The following is a 26,046-nucleotide window of genomic DNA, read 5'->3' as shown; positions in this document are numbered from 1 at the left end:
GAATGACCATTAAGATTATATTGGGCTATACGATCAACGCCAGTACCGAATCTCCAAATCCTCAACTCCACTAGACCAAACGCGCAACCAATTTGGTACCTGAAACCTTTCCATGGCGAAGTAGATCAATGCCCGTTGTCAAGTTCTCTAGCCCACCATCAATAGTCTGAAGAGGTGGTGGCCTGAGGATTTTGGAAATTCCCTGTAATGACGCGTAGAATCTGCGCAATGCTTCGGTATCTGAAGGTACCTTGCCAAACTTAGGACCAAAGGGAGCAAGCCATTGAAACTCAGCCCCAAAAGCCGTGTAGGCAAGCAGGAAGTCGACCTTCACACCATCCAAATCCGTCTTCCTAGAGTTCAAGAGTGTAACTACCCACCCCCGGTTTTTGCGAACTACGTCCGCGCAGAACGCAGTAGAACCTCCCTCAGAAAAGCAGTCCATTGCTCTGTCAATGGTAGGATAGGCGCGAATAATTTCTTCGACAGCGGTAGGTGATCGATAATCGAATACATCATCGGCACCATATTCCTTCACCAGATCATGAGAATGTGGGGATGCAGTCGCCACCACTGTCAATCCCGCTAGCTTTGCCAATTGAATAGCATAGAGACCAGCAGAAGTCGAACCAGAATAGATGAGAATAGGTGTTGTTGATCGCCCTATGTCCTCGCCTCCATCTGCCCAGGGCACACCCAGTCGAGTATTCAGGGCCAACATGGCGGTCACGGCCGACACGCCAAACGTAGCTGCCTCCTCGTCGCTGAGGGATGAAGGGACCTTCCACGCCAGATGTGCCGGGATTTTGAGATACTCAGCGAAAGATCCTCGATCGGTATATAGTCCTCCATGCGTTGCTCCCGCGACTCTATCACCGACTGCCCAAGTCTCAGTAACCTTGGCTCCAACCTTCACGACGGTACCCGCGTAATCGCAGCCAATAATTGCGCCTCGAGGGGATAGAATATCGATATGTTTGTAGTCGGTCGGATTGAGAGCGACAGAGTGCACCCGAACGAGAATCTCGTGTTCTTCTATCTTGGGGACAGGTACAGTGGCGACTTTCACTCCATCCCCATGTGAGCTTGAGCACGCATAGTTTGACAAGCGAGTCACAAATGAGCGATTGCCCACCAGGGCCTTCATTGATTCAGGAATTTCAACACCCATTTTCTGTTGTCTTGACACAGATGAAATTTGAATCGTGGGAGAGTGCACGTCAAGAGTCAAGACCATGTGAACTTAATAAACAGGAAAAAGTCTGAACAGAATCGCATGTGAACGCAACGTCAGGCTGTAAATAGTTTAGTGTTTCTTTATAGTTGCTAATCAAGCTATCAAGCCGATAATCACGTTGATCCCGACCTCGGCTCAGAAATCTCGGGATGGTGTGACTTTTTCTTCCCGTCCCGACGGCTCGTCTTTTTCCCCGACCTACTCCGTTCGCTCATTGCATATCGGTTGCAATCGGAGAATGAGGATTTTGACCGTGAAACTAGAATGTAGTCCACGTGTAGAGAGCCTCGTGGCTTGACGGTTCGGATAGATCGGTTTCGCTTCAAATAAGGTTTTCATTGCGTTTGTTTGGCCCTGAGCCGCTAGTGCGGAAGTAGCTCCACTCTAAGCCTAGCGGCCTTTATGTTTGTGCGCCACTTTACTACATTTTATATCTCCTCCGAAGAGTGGAGCAGAAGCGTGCCATGGTTGCAGTTTCCCAATGTTTTACAGCCAATGTGGTAGATTTAGATGTAGTGTTCTCAACGCCTCGCGATAGTACTCGGGTTTTTTCGATGATTTCATGCACTCCAATAACCTTTATGGTGTGTATTTTGTTCTGCATTAGATATTGCTGTGCGTATTGCGAGGTGGTTGATCTTCAAACTAGCTTTTAAAGCCCATGGCTTGCACTAGTAAAGATTAGCAAGCAGGGCTTACCAGGACATCCTATCTTCTCCGAATAGGACTGAAATACCTGATTAGGTATGGCCATCGCATGATCTGGCCCCGGGGTGGCATATTGTGGGCTATAAGCTACGTGTCTCGATAGGATAGTTATTCCGAACTCCGACTACTGCACTTTCGTCCAATACTGCTGAGCAGCGTTCAAAAAAAAAAACAAACTTCGTGGCGCTTGAATAAAACCTCAGATCTCGAATAGACCACTTGAGGAAATCCAAATATCCACACCTTCTGACCAGCGTCATTTGTATATTGGTCATGTGCAAGGTCATATGCTCTGCATTCCAACCTACAGTATACTCCGTGTTATATGAAGTATCCGGTTGACCAGTGGACCAATGGACCAGTCCTTTACCTGATGCAAATTTTCTTCAACCTGATTCTCTCCACATTGACAGGCTCTACCATACATTCTATTGGCATGATAAACGTACATAGCAGAGATCTGATTGGTCATCCCATTCCCATCGTCGGAAATCAAATGCAAAGATCGAACCACCCGTGCGAAGCTCAAGATTTACAACGCATCGGGCGGGACCACAACTGATGATATCACAGCCCATCAGCAAAAGCGAAATGGGAAATGTTAGTTTGTATAAGCATTCCGAATCAAGACCGTTGGGCGGAGAACGGAGTAATAAGTGAAGGGTCAGGCCTCAGGAGTTGATTATACTTGTTTTCATTGGTCTAGAGATGTGGGTCCTTCGCAACTGCCCCCAAATCAGTCGATGCACCGGCCCCAAACCCTAAACACTGCAATCAGAATGCAAGAGTGAGATCCACGCCGATCAGTATTTGACATCGACTACGAGTATCCTCGTTTGGTTTCTATCTTGCATCGTCCTTGCCATATTGAGATTTGTCCCAAATTTGAAACGTCTCCTCGCGTACTAGACGTTGGACCGAGGCAAGCGCAACGTTGTCCTTGGGTGTTATACCTGTATCTTGCGACATATAAAGCTGGGCGATCTGATAGGTACTCTATCCTACTGCCAGAGCAATTCTTTCTCAGGTCAACAGATATCATGGATAACGACTTTGACGTGATCATCATTGGTGCGGGTATCTCTGGGATCAACGCCGCATACCGAATCAAATCCCAATTCCCCTCCCTTCGCTATGTAATTCTGGAAGCCCGTGAGAATCTAGGTGGCACCTGGGATTTCTTTAAATACCCCGGAATTCGATCCGACTCGGATCTTTTTACCTTCGGCTTCGACTGGTATCCTTGGTCCCAAAATAACCCTATTGCCGATGGCTCAGCTATTGTCAATTACATGGAGGATGCAGCCACGGAGCACCACATCAAAGAAAAGATCTTGTTCCAGCACCGTATTCTCGGTGCAGATTGGTCATCAGTCGACAAGACCTGGTCACTGAGCGTTGAGCGAAATGACAAGCCTAACGCAATGTCTTTCTCGGCGCGATTCCTGGTCTTCGGAACGGGATACTACAACTATGAGAGACCTCTCCAAACCAATATTCCAGGCATAGACCAGTTTGAAGGCCAAATTATTCACCCCCAATTCTGGCCCGAAGATCTAGACTATAGCGAAAAGAAGATCGTCATAATCGGGAGCGGTGCAACAGCAATCACGCTCCTCCCTAAACTGGCCGAAAAAGCAGACGTGACCATGCTGCAGCGCAGCCCCTCATACATCGTCTCTGTACGAAATAAGACCGGCTCTTGGCTCACATCTTTTCTACCAACATCAATTCAAAACAAGATCAAGCGCTTTCGGTACCTATATATGGGTCGTTTATTCTACCTCTTCAGCCAATCATTCCCCAATGCCACAAAGCGGATGCTACAGCGTGGTGTCGCTCGCCAACTTCCAAATCACATCCCTGTCGACCCGCACTTCAGTCCGAGCTATAATCCCTGGGACCAGCGCCTATGCGTCTCACCAGACGGCGACTTTTTCAAAAGCTTCCACACTGGCCGCGCGCATGTGAAAACAGATACGATCAAAGAAGTAACATCTACAGGCATCACATTGCATTCTGGCGACATCCTCGACACAGATATGATCGTCACAGCAACAGGCCTCAACGTCCAGTTTGGAGGAAATATCTCCCTCTCGGTGGATGGAATCCCGTGTTCTCTTCCTGAGAAATACACATGGCGGGGGATGATGTTCCAAGATCTGCCCAACGCGGTATTCCTCTTCGGGTACGCAAATGCATCTTGGACGCTTGGTGCAGATGCGACCTCAGTTTTCGTCTGTCGGTTATTGAAGGAGATGGATGATCGATCCGCTATTGCTGCTGTTCCATGGTTGGATCCTGTCGAAGCTAGAAGCATGCAGCCGCGGCGATTCATGAGCTTGAACTCAACTTATGTGCTCAAAGCGCAGGGGCATTTGCCTAAGGCTAGTAATCAGGATATCTGGGGGCCCGCCTATAATTATTTCGATGGGATGAGGTTTGCGAAGAAGGGTAGTTTGGAGGGATTGGCGTTTTTGGGCGAGAAGGATTGATCGTTTTTATGTCTCTGTTGGCCTTTTATAGATATCCGTGACCGGCGAGAGTACAACGTTCTCATAAAATTTTACGCCTTGAATAACAATATGACGGATGAATGAGGTTTGATATACGTGGTTGGTTGACTCCAAAATTTGGTTAAGACGACAGACTATGGTCCCTAAATGGGTCACAATCACTGGATTTCTAAGAATAGATGATATTCGTACTGCTGTTTATACCTGATCATCCCTGCTACAGATCCAAAATATCTGATTTCAAATATCAGTTTCACCGTTCAAGATGATTTCCGACCTTCCAGCTCTCTTCTCAAAAGGTCTATAAGAATCTTTCCGGGGTGTGGCAATCGGCCTCTTCTGTGGAGTCGTCATTCCATTTTCCTCGCCAAGTATTACAACTGCGTCCAGAAAAGGCGAAAAGAGAAAGAGAATTCTACACCTTCTCACACAAACTTTGAGTTGCAGGAGTGTGATGATTGTGTAAATATGCTTGAGGATGGGACAAGAGAGACACGAGAGTTGTCTACGGGAATGGATGGGGGATGGGGTTTCCTAAGCGGGACGTTGTTAGGAAGTGGTTGGGGAGGTAACATGAGGTTTTCGCGGTCAACTACCTTTGTACGATGGGCACATATAATGAAGATAAAATTTTGGTGTTATAGGGTTACAAAGAGGACGTTACTTGGTTCCAAGGCGTACATGTACACCACGATCAGATGCGATAGAAGGCCTGGAATTATCTTGTCAGGATCGGTGCTTTGATGGACTATGCAAATTATTGCCTACGCTCGCATGATTTCAGGGTAGATAGTAATAGCGAGGTCTACTTATCTGCACGAGGAAACTGTGGCAGGAATGAAAGACTTGCTGGGCACTTGTACAATAAGTAGGATCCTTGGATGAACTGGGTATATGCCCCTGGGCTATTAAATAAGAATGCAGAACAAAGACAAATAATACCAAGACCTCTATCTCCACTATGGACATCATTACATATACAAAAAGGGGGAATGATGACGCTTGCTGGTCTATGCAAAACAACTGGCGACTGCTTTGCGCCCGCTGGATGTTCATCGGTCACTTCGGGGGTATAAGGCCAACAAGTCTCAACCAGAAATCCAAGCAGAAACTCGCGACGCACCGAAACGGCCCATGAACTGCAGACCGGTACTGCCCATGGGGAAATAACTGACCAGATACCAGACCAGGGCGGCGAGCTGGAAGATGGAGGAGATGAGCGTGAGGAAGAGGTTTTGGAGCTATGAGAGAGATGTTAGCCAGGTCCATGCTGCATTAACGAGGGAAGTGCAAAGGCTTCATGGAGCTGCAGCTTGAGCAAGGGACAGTAGAAAGGGGTTCGAAATCGTGCAACATTTCCAGCGAGCTGGTGCCAGGGACAGTGAGATGTGTATTCGGGGTGTCTGAGGTAGATGGAAGTGGCGCAAGGTTTTGTTGTTGCAGCAGCATAGTTGCACAGAAACCGATGAGATAGGGTGTTATTGATAATAGCCCCGCCGCCTTCTCCGCAAAAATGTCTGCCGGCGTGACGGGACAGGTCATGTAGTACTGCGATATACCGTAGGAATTCCCTTTCCCCCGGTACTGTGCGACCAGGCTGGCGTACAAAGTAGTGGTTGTGTGTGGACTTGATGATTGACAAAAAATGATACCAAAATGAGAATCCAAAGACTTACCCCAATAGCAAAGTACAATGTAAGTCCGATCGATCCAAAGTATGCTGCCGTGAAGGGCAACCGTGGTCCCGAGACCAAATGTCTAGCGTAAGACCAGGGTCCCATGAGGACTGCCCATGATAGCAAAAACAGGACTGAACCGACAGACCATCTACAAAGAAAGACATTCTGTTAGCACGGAGATATCCTATGGTGGTCTTGCTTTGGAAATTCTTGGCATGAGGCGCAGGACGTTGAGAATGAACGAATAAAACCAGGCTTGCACGGCCATGAATTCGCACATGGTCCGAGCCCAATACCGCCCATGACCAGGATCACGGTAGCTCGGGATTTAAGTGGCTGGAATAGAACCCGTAGAGAAGCTGAACGGAGATGTGGAAAGGGTGGGTGGGGTTGGGAACGCAAGATGCAGAAGGCCCCGATGGCGCTAAGGGGAATACTTACAGAACGGCGAATTTGCGGGGCTTGAGCGAGAGAACTGGAAACAGGAAGAAGCATATCATGAAGCAGACGGCGGCACCCAAGTTACAGGCGCCAAATATGAGCATCCGATCCCAACGACTCACTAGACACAGTTCTCGTTAGCGCATGTTGAAATCTCCCTTCGGATCACAACCACATAGACAAGCATAGCCATGATGAATCTTCCCGGCGCAGGAACTGCATATTCGTCACCTGGAACAAGGCAGCACCGCAATAGGTTGATCGTAGGTATGGATCACGGGATGGAGTAGCGTAGCAGAGAAAGGAAAAAGGGAAATAAAAATGAATAATGGAAATGGAAAAAAGCAAAATACTCACAGGCAAAGAAACCCTCTTCCTCTTCCCGGCGATTGGATGCAGGCAAGGGCGCGCCTGGGGCCTCATTGTGGGTGGGTAATTGAACATAGCCACCCTGGCCAAACGGGTTCATGGATTGTAGCCGCGAAAGGAACGGGGTCTCAGAGGAAGCATTAGTACGGACGGGAAAATCCGGGTCTCTGCGCGACCACCCTAGCGAGTTGACAGAGTCACGGAAAGAGTTGGTAGCCATAGTGAACACTGGCTACTGTCTATCTGGAATGAGAGTAATCCCAATTGAAAGGCAAAATGGGAGCGAGCACGGCCGCGTCTGCAGACAAGGCCCGTGGCCCAAAAATTCACAGTAGAAAACGCCTGCAGGGACTATGCACGATGGAGTGCAGATGATCTGCGCCGGGTGATGAGCTGATCCCAGAGGATTGGCTGGATTGTGGGGACTAGAGCAAGCCAACGGAGGAGCAGATGACGCCCACGCCGAACGCGGATTCGGCTTCCCAACTTGACTACGGCCCCGACTTGTCTCGAGCACGGCTGTGATCAGAGTTGAATCGAGCCCTACAAGATGACGACAACGGCCGCCTATTGGAGAGGTCGTGCAACACCGCTGAGAATGGGCAAGGCGATCGAAAACCTTACGGGTGATCCACACGCTTTCAAATAGTGGATTTTTGCCTTGTCTTTGATACGCGCCAGACCGCTTGATCTTCCACACTATCCGGGACAAATACGCACTATTGCTGACCTTTGCCAGCAGAGGGGTAAAGTTGCGAGTGGAGTAATCCGACGCGGCACAGGCGGGATTTGAAGAGAGTACGTCAACACAGTGGACTCGCCAAGCGGAGAGACGTTGAACCTTCCCGGGTTCGTTTTCAACAAGAGGGGAAGTCAATCACGGCGAGGGAGCCGAGCGATGATTGGATCAGGAAGCGCTGCACTATTCGAGAGGGGGGGGGTAGAAAGTCGAAGGTCAATCAAGCCGGATGACGAGATGGCGTAGAGCTACCGATGCGAGCAGCCCAGATCGGCGCTGAATGAAGAAGCTGTCAGATGATACATGTTTCGAAGCTAGGGTTTAGTGTCTAGATGGTACATACCTTGGAGAGATAATGGTGTGGAAGGGGGGATAGGGAAGTTGGGAAGATCCGAGGTCACTGACCCCAAAGAAGGGGCACGGACCATGGGTCTCCGCAAGTTCCTCTCCACTCGTTATTGATCCCTCCACTCGTTGGACTTCTTCTTCTCACTTCGCCAAAAAAGCAAAACCTAGGTTGGAACTAGTACATGCGCTATCTAGAACACATTCGGTATTTGGAAAGTCAGACTGAATATTTGGTATTTGGGAGGGGCTAATGCGGCATGCCATAACCGGATTTGCGTATAAGTATGTCATCCAATAAGTCGATCCAATAAATCATTCAGTATGTATGGTTTATATTTGAGCTACAAACTATGAGAATAATAGATTTAATTTCGTAAATGTTCATGACTCAGCTATCTGGGTACATGATGTTCGTAATGGTTTTTGCTGATCCCTCTGGTTGGTGCACACCCTGTTGACGATCGCGAATGTCTTTGGACCATGACGACGGCACTATATTAGTCTGCAGAATTTCATCTGGCTCTCTAATGGCGGCTCCATCGTCCCGCAGTCGTATCGGAAGCACTCCCTGAAAGTGCTCGATATGAGGTTGCATACCCTTTACCTCTAACGTCGCTACCCGCATGTACGACCATAACGAATTATCCGAGAGCCGAATGGAGATATTGCCCTGTAATCCCTAAACGGCCTTGGGTAACATTGGCTTCCCACTAGCTTCATTCTTCTTGGGCTTTCCATTTTTCTTCCCAGGTTTTTGCATGCTCCTCCATAATTCCTCCGTGTTATGCCCGCGCATGAATCGGTACGGCACCGTTGGCGACGTCATGGGCTGTGGACTGTATGCATGCTACTGCGTAGAAGACACGATAATGCGAAATAGAAACTCTTATCTGGTTTCAGCCCGGAAACCCTCAGCTCAGTAGATGCCTCCTTGCGTCAACCGTGGATACTCGGCGATACCCTCCGAACCTTGACGGGACGGGACGTAGTAAGAAGATCCAAGACCCCATCCATGATTTCCTTCTATCCGTGCATCACCCCACGGAGATCATCCCGTACTGAGGATACAAGACTGGGGCATCGGAATTTACAGTCCATTTCGTTCCCACCCACCTTCTCCCCCCCGAGGTGGGGTGGCTTAGACACATTCCTACAGTATGATCCGCATGGAAAAGTTTCGCGATGTGGCTCAGTCTCCAAAAGAGGGGATCAAAACAGGTTCGCTCTATGAAGGTGGTCCTTTCCCAAACATGATTGGTGGGCCATCTCAGACACATTCCAGCCCCTCCAATCGTGTGTCGCCGCCACATTCTTGAAATCGTGCCTCGTCGAAGTGCGCATACGCCAGTACCACACCGGGAGACCACAGAACCGTTATCAGGTTGCGCTGGAGCCTGAACACACGGACCTTCAACAAAGCAAAAGCATCAAGGCTCGGGGCTTCGCGGAGAGAAAGGGCACGGTCCACGCTCCGATCATAGTATGATCGCCACCGGGCTGCACGACATTTGCATCCCCATCACGCACTGGATAGAGTTGATGGGGCTTACGTGAAATGACGAAGGTGAGATCCGACGCCGTGGACACTGTCGACTTTGACATTATACCCTCTGCAGTCTGTTTTCTGGGTTATATTCTCCGGCGCGTCTCATGTTCGAGCTTTGTCGATCTCCGGCACTCCTTCCTCGAGGAATTTAAAAAATGAATTTTGAATTTCTAGATTTATAGATTTATGGATTTGGTACCAGATTATCAATCCATTCTGCATACCTAGAGATCGTCCCCTTGTCATATCCACATGGTCTTATTGGGGGATCTTTTCTCCCCCCCCCTCTACCTTCGGGCACACTAATGCACATCTTCTTGATAGATTAGGGTTTCCTTCAGACCTCACTGGTTCTGGTGGTTTGCCCAAACCTACTATGTTGTTTTTCCTGTAACCCATGTCCATCTGATACATTCTTCTTCCCCTGTGCAATCAAGGTCTAAGATTGTTTATTTATAATTTTGGATTTATAATTTTGGATTTTCTGAGTCATGACGCCAATACAGGTGACAAACATCTACGGCATCATGGGATAGACGCCGTTAACTACATCCGGTTGTATCACCCTTCCCCCCTTCGTCCCAGTTTCCGTCTTTTTCTGTACAGATCATGTCTATCAATCAAATTTCCAAAATACCAAAAACCTCGAATCCCAAGGAAAACAAGAGGCTCGGGGGTTGGCTGTTGCCACCCTTCATGCACACCCCTCCTTCAGCTTTTTACCTCCCACACCTTTTACAGAAACAGTAATCATAAAATTGTTAAAATGTAAAATAATTGAAAAATAAAAATAAAAAACCAAGGCACCGTATGTCCGATGCCGACGTCCGGCAAGCCTCATCGATTTCCACCGATCGACGGGCTGCATGACCGATGCTGTAATATATCAAATGAGAGGCTAGGGGCTTGAGTTCTTAAAGTCTCCATTTCCTCGATCTTTCTGCAAGTGCTTTTCCTTTCTGCATCCACGGCTGCTGTGTTGTCACTCCATCACTGGTTTCTCGTATCCTGCGCCCCATTCCTGCGCCCCATGATTCGCAAAGCCCTACAAGTGGATCAAGACTTACTTCCGTCGTCTCAACGCAGGTACGTTGCCTTCTAGGCTCCTTATATCCCTTTGGCCTTGGGGATGCCTTGGTGCCCCCCCCCCCCCCCCGGTTCGTTCCTGCATTGCTGCCTGCCCAGAGCTTCACCCAGTGGGCCACGTGTAGGGAGCTCTGTAGTTATCGACACGTGTAGGGGCTCTGCGGTTATTGGCATGGCTGTCTTCTTCCATGATCATCCCTCTTACTTACATCTCCTGCAGACAACAACACACTCAAATCAAGATCCTCCTCCATCTACCAAAGTGTTCTGGTTGATCAGGTAAGAACTTGCTATTTTCTTCTTTTTCTTATTTTTCTTCTTCTTCTACTCGTTCTTGGTCGCTTTGATTTCTTTCCCACTCCACCAACAGTTTGTGAGATGACGTGGGCTTCGTATTGCATTGCAATCCGAGCGTGGGTCTGTACACTTCGCGATATCTCCTTGCCACTGACTCACCGCCCCCTCTCCACCGCTTGTTACTTCGCTTTCCCCGCTCTCCGCTTTTTACTTGTTTCGAATGTGCCTTTGTTATTTTTATCTTTTGTCTAGCTGGAATTGACAGAGAAAAGACGGGACTTGTTCTGCTTGAGGATAGCGCAGGACCTGGTTTCTTAACTCTGCTCGATTTCTAGCTGCATTTTTTGCCCGCGCTTATCTACCTACCTCCCGCCCTTTTTTTTTTTCTTACCCTTTGTTCCTCCCCTTAACCACGTTGCCTATTATCCTTTTCTTCCCCTGGTACTTGGCTCATTGAAGATTTTCGGGTCTTATAGGATCCTCTTTGATACCCTTTTATTTTCGACTTTCAACCCCGGTCTATTCGGCCTGGGACCCTCCGATCTGCAATTCCCCGGACAATTTGTTCCCCGAACCCGTCCATTCATCCCACCTACACGACCAACCAAAATTTTGTCGGAGTCCTCCGACATCGCGATTCTAGGGATCAATCTATCTTGCACATCTGGTTCAGAAAGGTACTTATCGCGATTTCTTATTCGTCATTAGTCTGGCCAAAGTAGTTGCCTCGTCGCGCGCCTTGCCGACGCAGGCAAGCGCATTCCCATTTGCCGACCTATCCTGCCCCCCCCCTTTCCGCAGGTGAAACCATCCGAAGCTAACTGGCTGTATAAATAGAATTCTCAGATTTTTGATCCCCACCCATTGATTATTGTGACAGTCGCCCCTGTGCTGTCCATTTTCATCTATCTAGAGAGGGTCAGTAATCCGGCGCGACGACTTTCTCTCCCACTTCGCCGACCCCGCGCTGCCCCACAATCTTCATACACAACCCTTGGTATCCAGGAAAAATGGCAGAAGCAAGTCTTTTCATCAAACACGAATCTGACGATCACAGCAATCCTTTCATGATGTCTCACTCCGGTTATTCCATGGGTAACCAGTTTGGAAATCCCAACGAGGCTGTGGACCCCTCGGACTTGTCCATGCAGCAAGGCGGCTTTATGCCTTATTCTTACGGCTCGCAACAGAACATGTCCTCCAGCTTCAACTTTGGTAACTCTGGAATTGATACCGATGAACTCCTGGACTTGGAAATCAGTGCGCCCAATGGCCACCAGCGCAACGACATGAATTACATGCAGGACCAATCCACAGGAGGCATCGCCATGAGTCACCAAAGCCAGATGTCACATCTCTACTCTAATACCCCGGACAATGCCCCAATGGCCAGCCCTTTTGTCCAAAACAGCTTCAACTATGAACAATTCCGGATGAACCAGCAAAACCCCCACATGCACGCAGGTTCCTTTGACCAGAACTACGCCAAGAGCCGCCCCGGCTTGCAGAGCATGGACCGCGCCCCCTCGGATACCCGGAGCCCCATGACTCCTAAGACCCCTGCCCTTGGATCCTTGAACTTGGGCACTCCGGAGTCTGGCAGTTTCCCCGGTCAGCCAATTCGTACAGGAGGCCTGCAACCTCGACACCAGAAGACATTGTCGAACCAATGGGATGGAACCCCGACCAGCGCACAATCTTATGTTGACTCACCGATTTCCTCCCCTTCCCAACATCATCATGCCGGAATTTCGGAGATTCTCAAATCCGGCAAACATGCCTCCCTGCCTGCCAAGGTTGATAACCACATGCCCGGCAGCGCCCAAGATCTTGAATCACAGGAAGCCAAGCGTCGACGTCGGCGTGCCTCTCACAACCTGGTTGAGCGCCGCCGCCGCGACAACATCAACGAACGCATTCAGGACCTCTCCCACTTGGTACCTCAGCACCGACTGGAGGATGACAAGGTCCGAAAGCAGCTCGTAAACAACAGCGCCCTTTCTATGGCTGGTGCCGGTGGAAATGCTGCCACCTCCCTCCTTGCTGGGGGCAACGGACGCCGCGCCACACCTGGCAACATTACTATGGGTCTCCCTATTGAAGAGAAGGAGAAGGGACCCAACAAGGGAGATATCTTGAACGGAGCTGTTAGCTGGATGCGCGATCTCATGTGGGCCTTGAATGTCAAATACCAGCAGGAAGCTGAGCTCGCCGAGATGATCAGCAGCCTTGGTGGCACTTGGCCATTTGAACCCACCGAGGAGGAAAAGCGCATGCGCAGTGAGATCCTCGATGCCTTGGAGAACAACGATCCCACTTCTTTTAGCTACACACGAGGTCCGGGTAGTGGCCTGCGGGTTCCGAAGCACACCAACCTTGCCGGTGATGCTATGCAGGGTGGTGACGGCCTCACTCCCCCTAATTTGAGCCCCTCTTACCACAGCGGTGCTAGCAGCAACAACGGCGGCCAAGCTCAGTACTGGAGCACTTCTGGTCACGCTGGAATGAGCTTCAAAGAAGAGGACGAATATGGAATGGAGATGAATTGAGCTGCAAATTAATCTCATCTGGATTATATTGTGGTGACATGTTGCATACACGGCGTCTAATGAAGGTCCCGATTAGTCGGCGTACAAGGAGTGAGAGAGCTATGGCTCTTGAGGAGTACTTTTTGGCCTTATTTGTTTATTTTGCTGAACGCATTTACTGTGACTACGGTTTACGGTCTATTCTGTCGTGCTTTTGATTTTCCTTTTCTTTCGTTGGCGGATCAGGTAAGGATGGCAAGGATCAGGTAAGGATGGCAAGGTACACGACCACGGGTTATAGAACGTTCGCCATGGTTTCTTTCATAACCTCCATCTGGAGCCTCGATCCCTCATGTCTTCATGATTCTTGCTTTTGGGTTTTGTCTTTCTCAGACTGATCTTCGTTGTTATTGATTTCATTATCCCATCGATACCCCCCGATTTCCTTTGACTTTATCTTTTACACGTCGATTGCATTTGACCTTAGTCTTACAACGTGAATTTCGTGACCTCTGAACTGCCGTTCGGGTTCTACATTTCAATTTCGAATTTTTTCTACAGAGATCGCGACGCGTCTTTCTTTGCTATTGCGTGTTTCATTCTGGCCCTAATATTGCCCTTTTCACGGCTTGTGCCTTGTTCTTGTCTTCGCATTTTGGTTGGTAGTTTTGGTAAATCCAAATAGCAACTATAGCTATGTCCTCTATCGATATTTTCATCAACAACGTACGTCTGTCTTCTCAAGACTTGCTCTACCATAGTCATCAATGGTATCTCTCATTTTGGTTTTTAGCGCTCCCAAGTGAGTGTCACCATAACTCAACACATGGTGCTCAAATGCTGAAACTTTTAACAAAACACTCAATAACAAATGCTTTCTCGCCTAGTCCTTAATTGAGCAATAACGTCCACGTCATACGGCTCCCTGATCCTGACCATCGACGTCGCAGATTCATGATACCCCGAAGTTAGCCGATCTAGCGTGTCCATATCCAAACTTTTCAATAGGTCTTGTGGAGACGAGCCCAGCGGCTCACTTCCGTGGCCTCCAAGTATAGATGTCAGAAACAGCGCACAGCCATAGACCTTACTAAGTTGCTGCAGTGCGCGAATGCACTGCAACAGACCCTTCAGACCTGTACGCTCAACCTGGGCATCACCAGAACACATCTGCTGGATATGAATGATACACGCCCGGAGAACCATGGGGACACTGCTGGTGGGTAGGTAGCGTATTATGTGCTTCTGACATAGATCCTCGATAACAGTCGTCATCTCCACAGCGCCACGTAGAACCGGACACCCCAGAGAATCCGACAAGAGTACTCGACGAGATGTATTTCCTTGCTCAGCGAAGAACTCCAGTTGCCGATGAAGAGTGCTGTGGATCTCACAGTATATCATCTGTAGCCATGCACAATGGACATGGAATATCAGATCCGCGTCGTTGGGTGTTAAAAACGGTTTCGGTCGGAAGGCAATCTCATCTGGTAATCCTTCGAGCCAGTCATCCAAATCCAGTTTTGATAGCATTAAGCTTTCTCGCCGTGCTTTGATACCCCTGGACCCGAGATCTGGTCTTTGCAAACCCCATGAAAACATGTCATCTCTGATACAGCGACATAGCTTGATCTTCTCGATGAAGATCAGCGCCAGATTGTTCCCGTTATCTTGGTAACAGGTATTGGCGTAGTCGTTGCTGAATGGAGATCGGGGAGGGAATATTCCCAGTTCTTCCGCTGTGGGTATCGGCAGTGATAGGTATACTTCGTTTTTGATGAGAGGGGCCTCTTGCAATGGGAGTGCGACCAGTCTGTCGCGAGTGAACATGCTCCACCATAGAAGATTTTTGAATCGCCCCGAGGTGGTTTTGATGTCTGACGGATCGGGGTAGAGATCGACTTTGCTTGCGAGTGAGACACAGACATTGATCCAGTATCGACCATTTTTGACTCCATCCGGATTTTCGGACCAGTATGTCATGAGAAGGAGACTTTGGAGAACGATGAGCTCGTCTTCTTCGCAGTCAAAATCATGGAGAGCCTGGTAGGAATGTGTCAGTAGTATACGGGAGTCAAGGACATTGAATATTCTACCCTGGCCCTTTGAAATAGTGCTTCCAGTGCACTTCGCCTAGAGAGAAACCCGGCAGCGTAAAGATGTTTCAAGTCAACAAAGAATGCACCGGCAAACATGACCGCCTGGAACAGAAGAAGACTAATGCCCTGCTCATCATCTCTGGTATGCCTCGTATTGAAGATGGCATCTGAAAAGAGATCGAGATCCAAAAACGGCATATGGGGATGCACATGCCGAATATAAGATTTAAAAATCTCTTGGCCAAGTGCACCCTGTGGAACATCGAACGCGCCTTTCCTTACCAGGTAGTTAAGATCTTCAATCTGCAACCGCGACGATGGTGGCTTGAGAAATGGCGGTAATAGGTTGTCGTAGGGGGGTAAGGCCCAGGTTGGACCGAGGAGCCGGTGGATCTCGGTCAATAAATTATCAAGTGGGACGGTGGTTAGAACGGCCGGGTTTTGAGTCATTCCTGGCGTAGGCTTCCTACGCTTATGCGCCCGTTCGGCCATTTTGGAGGGGTTGAGGTGTGTGAATGTGTTTCCAGGAGCATATCCTCGGTAATGTGGAGCTCGGTCCATTTCGGCAAGCCCCGAAAGTGCGGGGGGTTGGAGTTTAGTGGCCTGATCTAATTCAAAACATGGGGTATAGATGATAGTCGTGTTGATAATATTATGCGTTCTGGGTCTTATACTCTGAATGGGGGAAATACGTTGAAACTCTCATGATTAACGTCAGTCCGGTCTTGCTTTCGTTCGTCGGCTGTAAGGAGGTGCCTTATACCTCGGCTATAAGAAGGTTTGTGGCAATATGGGGCGGCATATCTATCTGCAACTGAGATCCGGCTGGGAAGTGGAATTCTGTGAGCCTGGAATCAGATCTTCCATCTTTCGAAGGGTCTGATCTCGAAGGGATTGAGCCTGGTTGCTGTGATTACTTCTTCTGGAACAGTATGGGAAGGTTCGACTTCGGAAACATGAGATAGTGAGAATGACGAAATAAGTCATGGCATTCATCGGCTATTACTACTGGAAGTTGGCAGCCAGGAGTTGCTCAGGATTAGGACCAGCACTATCGCCGGAAAGCATCTGAACACAGCCATATAGCAATGTGAGCCAAACCTCAATTTGGTCACTCATTGCGTTTGAATTGAATTCAACTGCTTCGTGGAAAGACCTCAGGCCAATCTCCCTATTTCAGAGAGAGACATCTTCCGTGGCTCGGCCCGGTTGGCCTTCAATCCAACACCACGTGGTTGATCGCCTGTACATGTGGGACCCACGGCCAGACTTGGTACTGCAATTAACCTCAGATCCACAATCCAGGGTCTTTGATTCCATTAAGATTCAAACCTAGAGACAAAGGTGAAAACATGGATCTAGTCCCGATCAGGTTAGAGAGATATTGGTTGAAAGGAATGCCGCTGACACCAGGAACAGACTATCAGTCAATTACCTACGGTGATTTAAAAGAATAAAGGGATAGCTTTATGACCAGTTGTAAGGTCTTCATCTAAAACCAGTGTTGCAATTGGCTACTGACTGTGCAATATAGCCCAATAGCTAGCTTTCAGTCTCCTCCTGGTTTCCTAGTCATCGACCTGGATTCTAACTCTCCCTTCTCTAATTGAGCTCCATTGTACTTCTATCGGTTTAAAAATTCTAATTGCTGACCTCTGCCACTAGTAAGCAACAATCAACAAAGAATTTTAAGACGCAACATTCTAAATGCTCATGATATCCAACACTGCAAATTTAAGATCATTACAGAAATCAAGAATGCTCATACAAGTTTCATGAAACTTTCAAACACTAGTAAATACCTGACGCGTATCAATTAAAACTCTTTGTCTGGCGATGAATGTGTAGGTTTATCATGGTTGTACAGGTGTCATCAACAAAGTAAACAGCAGAATCAGCCTGTCTTCCCACCCTCGAAGCGGTAGAGATATTACGAGTCGTCCACAGGAAATTCGCCCGGGCATCAAGAGGCTCAAAATTGTTGGTGATCCGTCAATCGATACCTAGGTGTTTGAACCCGGGTGGTGCCCGGTGGGGGCCAGAACCTTTAGACCGATGCCCCGCAGGCGACATTCGCGCGCGGCTGAAAGTTTTTGGTCTCATTCGCTAATTTCCATCGTAACTGCATGCACAGCCGGCGCACTGACGTGTCATTATCCCCAACAAATCAAAATGGCAGGATTGAGGGGTAGCGACAAAAAGTCGGTCTGTCAGAAATGTCTTCACAGCCACCCTACTGCAAGGCAGATTGGACACCGTCCCTTGATTAAAAGGGCGGCCTGGAGATCTGTTAGGATACCATTTAAACTTTTTTAAACTTTCGAGTTTAACTATGGATCAAAGAGACTTTACAGCATGTCAGAATATATCTGTTATGCAATGGAACGAAGGTGATTTGTCCCTCTTAATTGTGTATAGCAATTCCGTGGTAACAATAGCTATAGGCGGGTGGCAGCCCACAACCAAGGTCAGCCTTGAGGAGCTATACACGGAAGGCCCAGGCCAGGTGCCCAAGATAATCTGGCCGGATACAAAAGTGTACATTATGTGTGTTATGGATCTCAAATCGCTTCCGAGACGAGTCAACTAATTCCGTCAGAATTGCGCGCACGCCTGCAGATCTTGAAAAAGCAAAGCATCAACACATATACCGTAAGGAATTTACGAGTTGCTTCTTTATGCCGGAGGTATGGCAGTCGGATCATCTCAATAATGCAAACGGGTATTTTGGATGCGAGGCTACTCGGGATGCGGGCAATGTCACCGGTTTCAGTGAGTTGGCTTGATTGTCTTACTCGCGACAAATACTAATCCGATGTAGATACCTGGTCTTTCTTCGAAATGAAGCACTTGCCCAAAAAACTGGAAGACTATTACTGGACCAAGCTCAATGTTTCCACACGGTGGCTACGATCAACAAACCAGATGGGTATTCTCTTACTTGACCCAAGCAAGGATATCTCGCTTCCACTGTTGAACCCGGACCCGCGAAAGCTGAATGATCCATTTTGGGTTTATTCGGACTTACTACAAGAGGTCGCTCGCCTCCAAGAAATCGCCGTTTGGAAGATTCGTGACCATGTTCGCGATATTGAGAAAGAGGCTGAGAAAGAGGAGAAAGAGAAACAGGAGAAAGAGAAAGAAAAAGAAAAAGAGCACGAGAACAGGTCTTTGGGGAAAAGACCTGAACCTAAATATCGGCCACTACACGACATCGCACGTCATGCCATTCACGTTACCGAGTCGCTAGATGTGGCTGTTCAAAACGTGAACCATATAATTCGGCAACACGAAATGTACATACACGCACGGAGAAATCAATATGCACCACAGACACCTCAAGACACGCCCTTTGAGGATATCTCAAGTCGATTGTCGTTTTTTCAAAGTCATATTGAAAGTATACGACATCGATCAATCTCGAACCAGAAGAGACTACAGAACGAGATTCAGCTCAAATTCAATGAAGTCGCGCAATATGATGCTGGCGTTACAGTGCAAATTAGCCATGCCGCACGTTTGGACAGCGCTACTATGAAGACACTCGCATTTGTGACTCTCACATTCCTTCCGCCGACCTTCATTTCTGCCATTTTCAGTATGTCATTCTTTAATTACGATAGGGATAAGGGTTGGGCCGTCTCCGACAAGTTCTGGATATACTGGGTGTTTGCTGTTCCAACGACCATTTTAACAGGGCTTATATGGCAGTATTGGAGTAGGCTCTTTCCGAGGCATTCTCATTCACAGGTCGAGAAGCCCAAGGAGATGCCCGAGAAGGAACTTGAAAAGGTACCCAATGAACTGCCTATGTACAGTGTCTGAGATACCCGCTCGGAAACAAGTATTTGGCGTCTCCTCTCTTCTAGTATTTAATATTCATATGTAAGAAATGGAACGTGGGTTTTTCGTCTTTCCTTGCCTCATAAATAATTCCCTCAACCCCTCAGAAGTGGATAGAACCCCGAGTATCCTGAAGCAAATCTACCACGTACATCATTCCACCCCACAAGGTGGGTGATCATTGCCCAAAAAGGGCTGGTTGCCAGCCATAAAATGTCAGACAATGGCGCCGTAAGCAATCCATTACTCCGCTAAATGCCGAATGAACCTGGTTCGGTGGTCAAGCAAGCAATTGCTGTGGATATGTGCGGAGAATTATCGGGTGTTGGTGCCGACTGTCCATGAGGCACTGTGACTGTTGGCTTTTCTGCAATACGAAAGTGCCCAACTCAATACCTTGCCTCTGAGAAATCAATCTTGTTAGCAAATCCTTTCGCAGGTATCATGGCTATATATGCCCACTACCGCCAAGTACCTATTCAATGGTTTCAAGAGGTCGACGGGGCATGTAAGTGACGGAAAATGCCATTTTCCGGGGAGACAAATCCTTGCCGAGCCCCGACATGCAAAACCCGGTCTCCGTGGGGTTGTGGGGAAAGGGCCGTGTTGAATCTCGGGGTCTTGCCGAGTTCTCCGTTGAGTTTCCGATGACTCCGTTGGAGAGGTAACCTCATTTACATAGACAGAAAATTGAAGTGCGTGATTCAATGACCATCAATATTTTCAATACCTTGGAACACTAATATGGAAAGAATCTAGATCGTGGAATTCAACTTATCTTGGAGCACAGCTACTTCGGATACGGGAAGGTCGGGAGTGAAGACATATTTAGCCGAAGTTGACCCGGCATGGATTTCAGGAACATGAGATTATCCAACGTCATCGGCAGCAACCCCCAACGTCACACCATTAGCTCGGCCCATGCGCATTGTTAGTGTGAGTTTATTTCCCCGGAATGTAACGAGAGCTCATACAGACTCGAGACAAATCGAAAATGAACAGGCATATTCGTGTATAGTTCAGATCACTCGGCTTACCGAAGCCAAGAAAAAAGATGATGGTTTTCCCTTTGAATTCGGCAAACCGTGATTTTCTGTTTATACTTTCGCATCCTACCCAAGCACGGCAGGGGCTTGGCTTGGCTTGTCGATCTCTTTCCTGAAAAGAAAAGACCCATCTACCGTCGAGTGTTTCTCGGCACGAGGCCCTGTTTCTCCGGATGCAGGTGGGTCCTTCCCCCCACGAGTGGGACTATGAGCCATCTGGGGTGGGATGCGTAGAATTCCGGGCTGGTTTGACCAACATATTTAAGAGTGAAGTCATGCCCAGATTTCAGTCTGATAATTCTGATATGCTCTAGTAGACCAAGCCGGGGAGTTTCACGTGTCACAATGATATCTCCACACACTCTTCTAGGAGCTTGGCTTTTGCTATCGGTTCCTGCTCTAGGATCTGATGCCTGCCAGACTCCTCCTGTGAACCACCCGGGTACTGCATTCAGCTATGTTCAGCCACTGAACACTACAATTCTGGGTGTTGATGGCCACTCCCCTCCTGTTTTCCCTTCGCGTAAGTATTAATGCACTTCACGACATGATGGTTATGACTTGGACTAACATGACACAGCGAAGATCAATGGTACCGGTGGCTGGGAGGCAGCTTTGCACAAGGCACAGAAATGGGTGAAGAAACTCACAACGGAAGAGAAGGCCTGGATGGCAACGGGTCAACCTGGCCCCTGCGTTGGAAACATTCTCCCCATCCCACGTCTCAACTTCACTGGTCTCTGCCTCCAGAACGGACCACAATGTGTCGAAGAAGGCTCCTATTCCAGCGTCTTCGTGAGCGGTGTCTCGGCTGCCGCTAGCTGGGACCGAAAGCTACTATACGAGAGAGGCAACGCATTGGCAAAAGAGCACAAACAAAAAGGTTCCCACGTCATTTTGGGTCCCATCGGTGGACCATTGGGCCGCAGTCCCTACAATGGCCGTACCTGGGAGGGCTTCGCCGCCGATCCTTATCTCACGGGTGTCTGCATGGAAGAGGCCATCAACGGCATGCAAGATGCCGGCGTCCAAGCCAACGCAAAGCACTTTATTGCCTATGAGCAAGAGACACAACGCAACCCCACATATGCCCCCGATGCCAACGCGACTACCTACATCCAGGACTCGGTTTCTTCGAACCTGGATGACCGCACTATGCACGAAATCTATATGTGGCCGTTTGCTAATGCGGTTCGGGCTCGTGTTGCTAGCGCCATGTGCTCGTACAACCGTGTGAACGGTTCTCACTCCTGCCAAAATTCATACGTCCTCAACCACCTGTTGAAGACTGAGCTTGGCTTCCAGGGATATGTCATGTCTGACTGGGGTGCCACCCACAGCGGAGTGTCATCTATTGAAAGTGGTATGGATATGACCATGCCTGGCGGGTTCACTGTGTATGGCGAGCTTTGGACCGAAGGGTCTTACTTCGGGAAGAACCTCACTTCGGCGTTGAAAAACGGCACCGTGGATATGGACCGCATGGATGACATGATTGTCCGTATCATGACCCCTTACTTCTGGCTTAACCAAGACCGAAACTACCCGAGCGTGGACGCTTCCGTCGGTCCGCTCAACGTGGACTCGGCTCCAGACACCTGGCTCTATGACTGGCAGTTCACGGGCACAAGTAACCGTGATGTGCGTGGCAATCACAGCGCTCTGATCCGTGCGCACGGTGCTGCTTCGACGGTTCTCCTCAAGAACGAAAAGAACGCATTGCCGCTTCGCAAGCCTCGCAACCTGATCATCGCAGGAAATGATGCTGGTCCTCTGACCCAAGGACCAGACACCCTGGGAGACTTCGAGTTCGGTGTCCTTGCCAACTCAGGAAGCTCCGGTGCGTGTCGATTCAGCTATCTATCCAACCCCCTTGAAGCGATCTCTGCTCGAGCCCGCAAGGATGGCACATTGGTCCAATCGTACTTGAACAATACCCAAATCGTCGATACCGGCCTGAAATCTCTGGCCATTCCCCAGCACCCTGATGCTTGCCTTGTATTCCTGAAATCCTACTCTTCGGAAGGTGAAGACCGCAGCTACTTGGAGCTGGACTGGAATGCCAACGCCGTCGTGGAGGCCGTGGCCAAATTCTGTAACAACACCATCGTCATTACAAACTCGGGAGGTATCAATACCATGCCTTTTGCCGACAACGAGAATGTTACGGCCATTCTTGCTCAGCACTACGCTGGTGAGGAGACCGGAAATGCCATCGCAGATGTTCTCTACGGCGACGTTAATCCATCTGCCAAGTTGCCTTACGTGATTGCATACAACGCGTCCGACTACAACGCTCCATTGACCACGAACGTGACGACCAATGGTACATACGACTGGCAAAGCTGGTTCGATGAGGAACTCGAAGTCGGCTACCGGTATTTCGATGCGCACGATATCCCTGTGCGATACGAGTTCGGCTTTGGTCTGAGCTACACCACGTTTGATCTACAAAGCCTCAAGGCGAAGACCAAGACCGCGAGTAACCTCACTGCTCTCCCGGAGAAGCGCCCTGTTCAGCCTGGCGGTAACCCTGCTCTTTGGGATACTGTCTACACCCTTCAAGCGGAGGTCTCGAACACTGGAGACGTGGCCGGGTATACTGTGCCGCAGCTGTATGTCGAGTATCCTTCTTCCACTCCTGCTGGCACACCGCCAAGCCAACTTCGTGGGTTCGACAAGATTTGGCTTCGTGCTGGCCAGAAGAAGACTGTTACTTTTGAGTTGATGCGCAGAGATGTTAGTTATTGGGATGTTGTTGCCCAGGACTGGCGTATTCCTGCTGGACAGTTCACATTCAAGGCTGGATTCAGTAGCCGTGACTTCCGTTCGAATGTGAACGCTACTCTGATTTCGACATAGATTTAGATGATATATGAGAGTTTATGAATTCACTTTTTCTGATTTTATACCAAAATTTCCAGCCCCTGTTCCAATTTATCTACACATAATTTGTTATCTCTTTTTTTCTCTCTTCAAATGAACCAACTCCAAGTCATACCATTGTAGAACATCAAATGCAATTAGGGCACGAGTCTTCTACATATATCCCGAATGGCGAGTGAAGACATCCCGCACGGATCCCGTGGCCTGAAAGCTCGGATCCAATCAGCACAGACGGTTATCACGGTTGCCTGAAATGGAAACAGGCATAAGCAGTAATCATGGATTAGCCTTTACTGGCACTGCTCAGCCACATCTAGCTAGTAATGTCGTGTGTCATCGTCATGCCATAGCCATTTGCCTCCAATACCAGAAACTGCCTCATCGGCCTTCATCTTGTGTATCCAGATACTCTACATCACTTGATACTAGACACTATCCTGCCATCATCATGGGTAACTCAACCCCTCAGGAGGCCGCTCCAGCTTATGAAGAGCTGTACGAGCAACGTCCTTCGAATCCTATGACGGGAGTGAGTAGATACAATACCCCAGATCATCCAGTGCCTACTGCTTGTGATCTTCTGTGTAAGATACTCTACTCACATCTGTACAGTACTCCCATGTCTCCGTCGCAGATGAAAATGACGACATTGAGCACCGGGGACACGAACATCATCTCGATTCCAACGATGCGCCCGTCCTTCATCTGGCTTCTCAGAATGAGGAGCTGGTTCACTTGCACTGTGAGGAATGTGATCGCCGGCAAGAACGTCGGGAGCGGCGGAAGAGTAGTCAGAATTGTTGTATGATGGTGTCGGCGACGTTTATCGTTATTATCTTCTTGCTGTGTCTCTTTGGGCTTCGGTTGATTGCGGAGCTTCATAAGGAAGGGAATGGGAAGCATGCTCGAGACTTCCCGGGGGATGGTCATATCTTGGGGAACTGAGTTGTTTAGAGAATGTTTTGTACAGGTGTTTACTAGAGTGGCCCTGGGGGCGTTGATGCAAGTTGAAACTATCATGGAAGTAAGACAAGCTTGATTCAAATGCGATTTTCTCTATATCCATTTGGCAGTCATACTCTATTCTGCTTTGTGGTACAGTGAACAAATGAAAACAAAAGGTAACAAGGCTCGACATGGTCTATCCAACTCGTATGGGTTTGATAGAATGAGCGGTTTGCAAAGCAGGGTATATGGGGACCAAGGTTTGGTCAAAATGCCCTCGGCGGTTCTAGTTTGACCATGTATAGATCAAACCTTCACTGGTAGGACAAATGAATTGACGGCAAGAAAATAGGTGCATACTTTTTTTCAATAAGAGTTTGACACTGTATGTGCTTACTCGTCGCGCATCTTGCGGAAGAAGTCCATCACACTGGTGAAGACGACGAGCAGGATACCACCACCAGGTCCGAGACGCAGCACCTTGGGGGTGAAGCCCTTGTACAGAGCGCTGAAGCCCTCCTCCTTCATGACCGTACCAAGAGCAGGCCAGGCCCAGTTGTACTTGGGAGTCTGGCCGGGAACCTTGGTGGTGTTCTGGATGCGGGACTTGACGACGTCCATGGGGGTGTTAAGGAGAGTACCGGCAATACCACCAATGCTACCGGCGATCAGGTCGTTACGGGTCTGCTGGCTCTTGTTGCCAGGCTCGGGGGTGGGCAGCTGGGCGCGGACCTGGAAGATACAGCCGAAGTAACCGGCGTTCCAGAGGATATGGCGCCACAGGGTCGACTCGAGACCGTTGTACATGGCCAATGGGCCCTCGGTCTGCACAATCTTCTTCACCACATCAAGCATACCGTTGTACTTGCCGGCAGAGGCCTTATCCTGCAGACGAATCTTGACAAGCTCGAAGGGAACAACAACGAAAGACTCTGTGGCACCAGCGGTGGCACCGGTCAGGACCGCCAGACTCTGGGTCTGCTTCTCCACCTTGAACAAGTCGCGGTAGAAAGCACCCCAACTGTCATTGGCGGCGAACTTGGTCGCACGCTTGGGGGCCTCCATCAGGATGGGCGCAGAGATACCACGGTACAGGGTCTTGAAGCTGCGGAGATCATTTCGGGTTAGGTATGGTCTCGGAGACAATCGCGATGTTGATTGCTATGAAACTCACCCCTCATGCTTAATGATCTTGCGGAAGCAGTCAACCATGCCATTGTAGTGCTCGGCACCAGCCGCGGCGGTACCGCTCTGGAGCTGACTGAAGCGGGGATGTTAGTGTCGTGTGCTGCATCCGGTAACTCATTCCGATCGGGGAAGGCATTCTTACACTCGAGTCTTGACAACATCCAATGGGTACCTATAGAGCGCACGTTATTAATTCAGAGATTCTTTATAGAATAAAGCGCGACGTGTTCCTTGTGAAGGGGGCATTGCGCGCCCGCAAGATGGGGGCGATTGGAGCATCGTACATAACAAGGATCTGTCCGTGCGGGGAGACACATTAGCCACCGAGGATCTCGCAGAGAGGAAAACCAGCCTCAAACAGTGAAATCGATTGCATTTGATTTTCTGCAGTATCAAGGAAGTCATACCTCAGACACACCAGCCACCGCACCGGCGGCGAACTGGTAGATGAAGGGGAGGGGCTGCTGCGGCTTGTCGGACATGATGGGCGGTTAACCTGCGAGAAGTGATCAGAATGGCGATTGAGAGATAACGCAAAGATGATG

The 26,046-nt window shown here is 49.0% G+C and overlaps 9 protein-coding genes across 9 annotated transcripts; 5 read left to right on the top strand and 4 right to left on the bottom strand.

The window, feature by feature from the left end:
- Positions 1 to 70: 70 nt before the first annotated feature.
- Positions 71 to 1,171, bottom strand: N7484_010833 (zinc-binding alcohol dehydrogenase family protein; the record flags this gene model as incomplete). Its single annotated transcript, XM_057121220.1, has 1 exon — positions 71 to 1,171. The coding sequence occupies one exon, from the start codon at positions 1,169 to 1,171 to the stop codon at positions 71 to 73; it is 1,101 nt and encodes a 366-aa protein (XP_056966974.1).
- A 1,814-nt stretch (positions 1,172 to 2,985) lies between these two features.
- On the top strand, positions 2,986 to 4,440 carry N7484_010832 (flavin-containing monooxygenase; the record flags this gene model as incomplete). The annotated part of the gene is made up of 1 exon (XM_057121219.1): positions 2,986 to 4,440. One exon carries the CDS (start codon positions 2,986 to 2,988, stop codon positions 4,438 to 4,440), a length of 1,455 nt encoding a protein of 484 aa, XP_056966973.1.
- A 1,109-nt stretch (positions 4,441 to 5,549) lies between these two features.
- On the bottom strand, positions 5,550 to 7,170 carry N7484_010831 (putative Golgi traffic protein SFT2; the record flags this gene model as incomplete). The annotated part of the gene is made up of 4 exons (XM_057121218.1): positions 5,550 to 5,702; positions 6,138 to 6,288; positions 6,582 to 6,702; positions 6,939 to 7,170. The coding sequence occupies 4 exons, from the start codon at positions 7,168 to 7,170 to the stop codon at positions 5,550 to 5,552; spliced, it is 657 nt and encodes a 218-aa protein (XP_056966972.1).
- Positions 7,171 to 11,976: 4,806 nt separating this feature from the next.
- On the top strand, positions 11,977 to 13,515 carry N7484_010830 (basic helix-loop-helix domain-containing protein; the record flags this gene model as incomplete). Its single annotated transcript, XM_057121217.1, has 1 exon — positions 11,977 to 13,515. The coding sequence occupies one exon, from the start codon at positions 11,977 to 11,979 to the stop codon at positions 13,513 to 13,515; it is 1,539 nt and encodes a 512-aa protein (XP_056966971.1).
- Positions 13,516 to 14,355: 840 nt separating this feature from the next.
- On the bottom strand, positions 14,356 to 16,154 carry N7484_010829 (fungal specific transcription factor domain-containing protein; the record flags this gene model as incomplete). Its single annotated transcript, XM_057121216.1, has 2 exons — positions 14,356 to 15,537; positions 15,591 to 16,154. 2 exons carry the CDS (start codon positions 16,152 to 16,154, stop codon positions 14,356 to 14,358), a joined length of 1,746 nt encoding a protein of 581 aa, XP_056966970.1.
- A 1,771-nt stretch (positions 16,155 to 17,925) lies between these two features.
- Positions 17,926 to 19,418, top strand: N7484_010828 (uncharacterized protein; the record flags this gene model as incomplete). Its single annotated transcript, XM_057121215.1, has 4 exons — positions 17,926 to 17,983; positions 18,038 to 18,140; positions 18,193 to 18,365; positions 18,415 to 19,418. 4 exons carry the CDS (start codon positions 17,926 to 17,928, stop codon positions 19,416 to 19,418), a joined length of 1,338 nt encoding a protein of 445 aa, XP_056966969.1.
- A 1,409-nt stretch (positions 19,419 to 20,827) lies between these two features.
- Positions 20,828 to 23,344, top strand: N7484_010827 (beta-glucosidase; the record flags this gene model as incomplete). Its single annotated transcript, XM_057121214.1, has 2 exons — positions 20,828 to 21,005; positions 21,063 to 23,344. The coding sequence occupies 2 exons, from the start codon at positions 20,828 to 20,830 to the stop codon at positions 23,342 to 23,344; spliced, it is 2,460 nt and encodes an 819-aa protein (XP_056966968.1).
- Positions 23,345 to 23,816: 472 nt separating this feature from the next.
- On the top strand, positions 23,817 to 24,313 carry N7484_010826 (uncharacterized protein; the record flags this gene model as incomplete). Its single annotated transcript, XM_057121213.1, has 2 exons — positions 23,817 to 23,897; positions 23,981 to 24,313. 2 exons carry the CDS (start codon positions 23,817 to 23,819, stop codon positions 24,311 to 24,313), a joined length of 414 nt encoding a protein of 137 aa, XP_056966967.1.
- Positions 24,314 to 24,706: 393 nt separating this feature from the next.
- On the bottom strand, positions 24,707 to 25,983 carry N7484_010825 (putative mitochondrial 2-oxodicarboxylate carrier protein; the record flags this gene model as incomplete). Its single annotated transcript, XM_057121212.1, has 5 exons — positions 24,707 to 25,418; positions 25,488 to 25,574; positions 25,644 to 25,673; positions 25,786 to 25,796; positions 25,909 to 25,983. 5 exons carry the CDS (start codon positions 25,981 to 25,983, stop codon positions 24,707 to 24,709), a joined length of 915 nt encoding a protein of 304 aa, XP_056966966.1.
- Positions 25,984 to 26,046: the final 63 nt, after the last annotated feature.

Source organism: Penicillium longicatenatum (assembly GCF_028827895.1).
Source record: "Penicillium longicatenatum strain IBT 33135 chromosome Unknown contig_7_segment0_segment0, whole genome shotgun sequence".
Classification (NCBI taxonomy): domain Eukaryota; kingdom Fungi; phylum Ascomycota; class Eurotiomycetes; order Eurotiales; family Aspergillaceae; genus Penicillium; species Penicillium longicatenatum.
The sequence above is the reverse complement of the archived record's forward strand: the minus strand, read 5'-3'. Positions and strand labels throughout refer to the sequence as shown.